The following is a 6,117-nucleotide window of genomic DNA, read 5'->3' as shown; positions in this document are numbered from 1 at the left end:
TCTCTCTCTCTCTCTCTCTCTCTCTCTCTCTCTCTCTCTCTCTCTCTCTCTCTCTCTCTCTCTCAATCTTTCCCTTGCTTTCTCCACCCTCCCCTCCTTTCTTACCTTGCTCTTTCACGGCAAAGTTGACGATGGTCGTTTTGGTGGAGATCTCCGGCGTGTAGTGGGGATTGCTCAGCTTGGTGGTGATGTAGAAGCGGAACTGCTCATTGTACTCAATCTCTTTGTCTCCCAGTTTGATGATGAATGCTCCACCTGAGGTACACACAAACAGATGTACACGGATGAACACACTCAGGCAGACACAAAGATGAGAACATACAAACATGCAAATGTAAAGATGGACCAACAGATGGATGGCAGTGTGGACTGAAGAGTGAAGGATGGATAGACAGATAAACAACAGAATGGATTGATGGGCAGAAGAAAGAAAAGGCAGATGGATTGATAGACAACGAAAGCATGGATGAATCTATGTATGGATGAAACAAAGGGTGAAGAGATAGAAGCGTGAAAACAAGGATAAACTATAAACAGATTGATCTTTCCATAAAATGATAGACAGATAAATGGATGGGTATATGGACAAGTTACTGAGGATCAGATGGACAGACAGGGTCACCAACGAAGAAGTGTTAAGAAAAACAAAAGACAGATCCCAGTTAGAGATGAGGTAGGAAGAAGGTGGTGGTGATGGATTGGTGATATTCTCAAGAAGTCAGGCAGCTGTATAACAAAGAAAGAATTGGATAAGAATCCACAGGGTAAAAGATCAAGGGGAAGACCACGTGGAACCTGGAGAAGAATCACCGAAATTGAAGTACAGAAAAGTGGGAAGACATGGAATAACATCAAGAGGCTAGCCCAGGATAGAGAAAGGTGGAAGGTGTTTGTCCATGGCCTATACCCTGGTGCAGGGTGAGGAAGGCAGTGATGATGATGATATAGACAAATACACAATATGGAACAATAAATAACTGAATGGCAAACAGAGACAGACTGATGTACAGATACTCACCAACTTTCATGAGCGACTTGTTGAGTACAGGGTCCAGTGAAGGGTCCAGTTTTTCCTGTACGTTCTGCAAGACGACCGGCATGCCAAACTGGATGGCGCCCTCTAGTGTACGCATGTAGTCGTGTTGTTGGAGATCGATCACTTTCAGACCCTGGATGCAAAGGCAGGCAGATACGTAGAAAAAATATTTCAGTTTGCTGGAATATCTTGTCAGTTGGGTTTTTTGTTTGTGTGATTCAAACAATATAAGTAAAAACGTGCATGCATATATACATACGACATACATGATATGCACATGAACTGATGCTCACACAAGCATTAGGATACTTACATGCGTGCACACGCACATACCCACATAGCACAAACAAACAGTCTAATATGCACATGCACTGATGCCCACTTAAGTATTTGGATACTTACATGCGTGCACACGCACATACCCACATAGCACACACAAACAGTCTCTCTCGCCTGTTTATCCCTCCTTCTTTCCTGCCTTCCCTTCCCTCCCACTAAAAAAACAAAACAAAAAACCCCCCCAAAAAATCCGATAAGCATAGGTCTACTCAAACAACTGACAGCCGGTCAGTCCACCCACTCACCCTGGCAGCCTCCATGTTCTTAATCCACTTGATGGCCTGTCCCTGAGGGTCCACCATGAGTGGCCACCGCCGGCCTCTGGTCACGATGACGCCGTTCTCCGTGCTGAACCCGTCGCTGGGCAGGCCCTGGATGTTCCAGTCTCTCACCTGTGTGGGCTTGGCCATGAACTCACAGAAGTTGAACTCCGGGGCACAAGGGATGCCCAGTTTCTTCACCTGAAAGGAATATTTCACATTAATTATTCCTTTTTTCCTTTTTTCTCTGAAAACATTTTTTTGAACTTCCACCACAAAAAAAGGTATCTTGATCATGAACATTATTCATATTTGGGACATGGAAGTCACAGAAGTTGAACTCTGGGGCACAAGGGATGCCCATTTTCTTCACCTAAAAGGAATAGTTGAAGTTCACTCCTTAGGTGTTTTTTTTTTTTATTTCTCTGAAAACATTTCTTTGAACTTCCACTACAAAAAAGTTATCTTTATATATAGATAGTACATTATTCATATTTGGGACATGTTTAGAGAACTCCACAGACAAGATCGCCTTATTAAACATGATACTGCTGACCAAAAGGAAAAAAAAAGAGAACAGTTGAAGTTCACTCCTAAGGTTGTTTTTTTTCTCTGAAAACATTTCTTTGAACTTCCACTACAAAAAAGTTATCTTGATGTATATTATTCATATTTCAGACATGTTTTGAGAACTCAACAGACAAGACTGCCCCATCAAACATGATACTGCAGACCAAAAGGGAAAAAATTGGGAAGAGTAGAGCAACTGATTGCCATAGGAGTACAATTAGAGACGAAGCAATCACCCAGGCGACCCTCACCTTCTGTTATCGCAAATGACTTCTATTCAAGACAGATGGGCATTTTTTTCACTAAATGCAAGATAAATGCACCAGCTTTAAGATGATACTAATAACTCTATATACCCAAAAATTGACGAGCGCCTGTCTTTTGTCCACTGCGACCCCCGCAGTGACCCAGGATCTGCCAATGAGGCTAAGTATATTCGCACTGAGTTTTAGTTTTAGCAGAGGTTTTACGGCGCTCGCAACTGCATAAGGTCATATAGGCGCCAGAAGATTAGAGGTCTTGCAAGAGAGTAACAAACATAAAAAAGAAGAAGGGGAGATAAGAATGATAGATGTTTGATAGGAAAGAAGAATGGTAAACCACACAAGAGAAACTGCCAACCAAAGTCGTAACTTAACTGTAAACCAATATAAAATTCCTTTTTGTGTTCCCTACCTCTGCCATCCACTTGTTCGCCACTATCTCCTCTCTGTAAGTGGACAAGAACGGACCCATGTAGGACAAAAACGCTGCTGCGATGAGCACGTCTCCGACCAAATGGCCCATACGCTCCTCCAGGTCCTAGACGAGGGATGAAACACGAAGGGGGGAAAGATTATCAAAGAGTTTTTGTTTTAATAAGCGTTTCACGGCGCTCGCAACTGCATAAGGTCATAAGAGCAGAAGAAGATTAGAGGTGTTACAAGAGAGTAACAAACATCAAAAAGAAGGAGGGGAGATAAAGACGACAGATGTTTGATAGGCAAGAAGAATTGCAAACCACACCAGAGCACCTGCCAACCACCCAAACACGGAGGGAGGAAATATCATAAAAGAGTAAAGATGCCCTCTGTGACAATACAACAGTTACTAAACCCAGGTAAGTGCAAGGGCTTGACTGAGTAGTTGTTTTATGGCACTATCGACTCTATTTTGGTCATGTAAGTGCCAAGGTGCAAGAGCAAGTTTTTTAGTTTTAGTAGAAGTTTTTCGGCGCTCGCAACTGCATAAGGTCATATGAGCGCCAGAAGATTAGAGCTGTTACCAGAGAGTAACAAACATAAAAAAGAAGAAGGGAAGATAAGGACGATAGATGTTTGACAGGAAAGAAGAAGCAAACCACACCAGAGCACCCGCCAACCACCCACTGCAAGAGCAAGATAAGCAGATAGAAAAAGAAACACAGAGAAAGACAAGAAGTACAATCTATTGCCGGCCACCTCAAACAAGCAGAAGCACTAGATATGACAAAGAAACATATATCATGAGATAAAAGAGAGACGGAAAAAAAACAAAAAAAGATAAAATGATACATCTGAAGAGAGAGAATACATGGAAGATAGAAAACACAGCAAAAAAGATAGTTTTAGTAGTTTTAGTACGAGTTTTACGGCACTTGCAACACAATAAGGTCATATAAGTGCCGAAGATTAGAGGTGTTACAAGAGAGTAACAAACACAAAAAGGAGGAGGAGAGATAGAGATGATAGATTTTTTATAGGAAAGAAGGAGCACCCGCCAACCACCCACTCAAAAAAAGATAAAGAGACTGCACAAAACATTAGATAAGACAGTACTGTGGTGTCGGTGGCTTTGTGGTTAAGCTCTCAGACTCGAAACCGTAAGGTCATGGATTGGAATCCTGTCAAGGGCCCGACGTTGTGTCCTTGGGAAAGGCACTTTACACAAATTTTCCTCACTTCACCCAAGTAGGAATGGGTACCTAGCTATAGACAGTGAAAGATCTTGCCAGTCTGTTAGTGTTTGAGCGCTTAATCAGCTGCCTGCACTGTATGCTTCCCGGGAACCTGAAAATGTCTCCGAGTGTTCTATGGTCTGCTGGGGTAATAATATAGTGTGTAAAGCGCATAGAGCTTGGTATAGAGCAGGTATATATATGCACTATACAAAAGCTATTTATCATTATTATAATCATTAAACATAAAGATGGGACAAGATGTGATGCAAAAAGACAATATAAACTGGAAAATAACACACAGGACAAGACAAGACAAGACAATTCAAAACAAGGAATAATAATACAAAGACAAGACAAAACAGAAAAATATACCATCAAACATCTAGCTCTCACTGGCAAAATTGAAGGCAAAAGAGGCAGGGGTAGGCCGAGAACAACATACCTAGGGAACCTAAACAAAAAGGTAACAGGGAAAGATCAGGGAAACGTAGCTTTTTTGAGAGCATCCGAGCAAAGGAATGAACGGAGAACTATGATCGCCGATGTCTGTCGCAGATTTGGCACTGGATGATGATGATACCATCAGACAAGCCAAAACAAAAGAACACAAAACATCCGATGTTCCATTACACGTAAGCCCACTGACCTTGACTGTCTCCTCCCAGCGAATGCGCTCACCCGCCAACCCAGAGACCAGCTTCTGAGCTCTGTCCAACATGAGCTCCGTGTGTTCAGCTTTCTTCTTCAGCTCCTCTTTCTGGGCCAGCTTCTCGTCGTAAAGGATCTTCAGCTCGGCCATTTTGGCCTCAAGCTGGGAACAGAAAGGAGATACTTTTGTTTCTGTTTTTAGTTTTTGAGTAAGGTTTTACGGCGCTCGTTACTGCATAAGGTCATATGAGCGCCCTACTTTTGTTTCTTTTATATTTCATGCTTTTTTTACTTTTATTTCTATCACAATATTCTATGTGTTTATTACTGTGTTTGTTTTTGTTGTTGTTCTTTTTATTATCGTAGTTTGGTAGCTTTTGTTTTGTTTGTTTTTAGCTTTGTAGGGTTTTTTTTTCGTAAGGGGAGATAGTAGAATTTACTTTTAGCGGACCGCTATATAAAGGTTTCCATACTCTTGGTTTGAGTACTGTTTGGTGGGTATTTTGTTTTTCTTCGTAAATTTTTGTTTTGGTTTGGAGGGGAGGATATTTTTAATGGGTTTGTTTGTTTGTTGTTGTTTTGTTGGGGTTTTTTTGGGGGGGGGGCTTTTTGGCTTGGTCTTTTTCTATCTTTTCTTTTTTTGGGGGGTGGGCTATTGTGCGTGTGTGCAAGTGTGTGTGTGTGTGTATGTGTGTGTGTGTGTGTGTGTGTGTGTGTGTGTGGGTGCATGCGTATGTGCATTATGAGTGTACGTGTGCATACAACAAGTTCATCTCCCTCTCATCACTCACCTCTGCAAGTTTGGCCTTGGCGTCCGCCAAAGCTGCTTGCTTCTCCTTCAGCGTTGCCATGGCAGCGTTGAGCCTCTGGCGTTTGGGTTCCACCACTCGGTAGATCCGGCCGTACATCTCCATGGCCCTCACCCACATGCACAACGATTTGGCCGCACTGGACACTCGGCCGATGATTTCCGGGTGGAAATCTGCCTGAGCCACGTACTGACCAATCTTCTTGAGCACTCGGTCTGTGATGTTGTCTTTGTCAAAGTTCATGAGCTGCTTCAGGAAGTTTTGATCTCCTGTAGAAAGGTTAAGGGGGTCACAATAGTAAGTGGTGGTTGGGGGTTGAGGAAACAGGGAAGGGGGTGGGGAGGTTGAGGAAAGGGGGAAAGGAAGGAGGTTGAGGAAAGAGGGAAGGGAAGGAGGTTGAGGAAAAGGGGAGGATGGGATGAGGAAAGGGAGGAAGGGGGGTTTGAGGGACGGGGGCGGGGAAGGAGGTTGCGGAAAGAGGGACGCGGGTGTTGAGGAATGGGGGAGGATGGGTCAAGGAAAGGGGGGGGGGGGGGT

The 6,117-nt window shown here is 43.2% G+C and overlaps 1 protein-coding gene across 1 annotated transcript in view; it reads right to left on the bottom strand.

Moving 5' to 3' along the window:
- Positions 1–6,117, bottom strand: part of LOC101847496 (dynein heavy chain 2, axonemal) — a gene marked incomplete in the record, with an annotated part of 126,218 nt that overhangs the window by 27,388 nt on the left and 92,713 nt on the right. Inside the window, 6 exon segments of the mRNA XM_035970017.1 lie at positions 106–255; positions 1,019–1,169; positions 1,621–1,836; positions 2,881–3,006; positions 4,770–4,934; positions 5,563–5,849. Coding sequence (XP_035825910.1) covers positions 106–255; positions 1,019–1,169; positions 1,621–1,836; positions 2,881–3,006; positions 4,770–4,934; positions 5,563–5,849 — 1,095 coding nt within the window.

This window comes from Aplysia californica, unplaced genomic scaffold (genome assembly GCF_000002075.1).
Source record: "Aplysia californica isolate F4 #8 unplaced genomic scaffold, AplCal3.0 scaffold00209, whole genome shotgun sequence".
Lineage (NCBI taxonomy): Eukaryota > Metazoa > Mollusca > Gastropoda > Aplysiida > Aplysiidae > Aplysia > Aplysia californica.
Note: the sequence above shows the minus strand (reverse complement) of the source record. Positions and strands in the feature narration are given on the sequence as shown.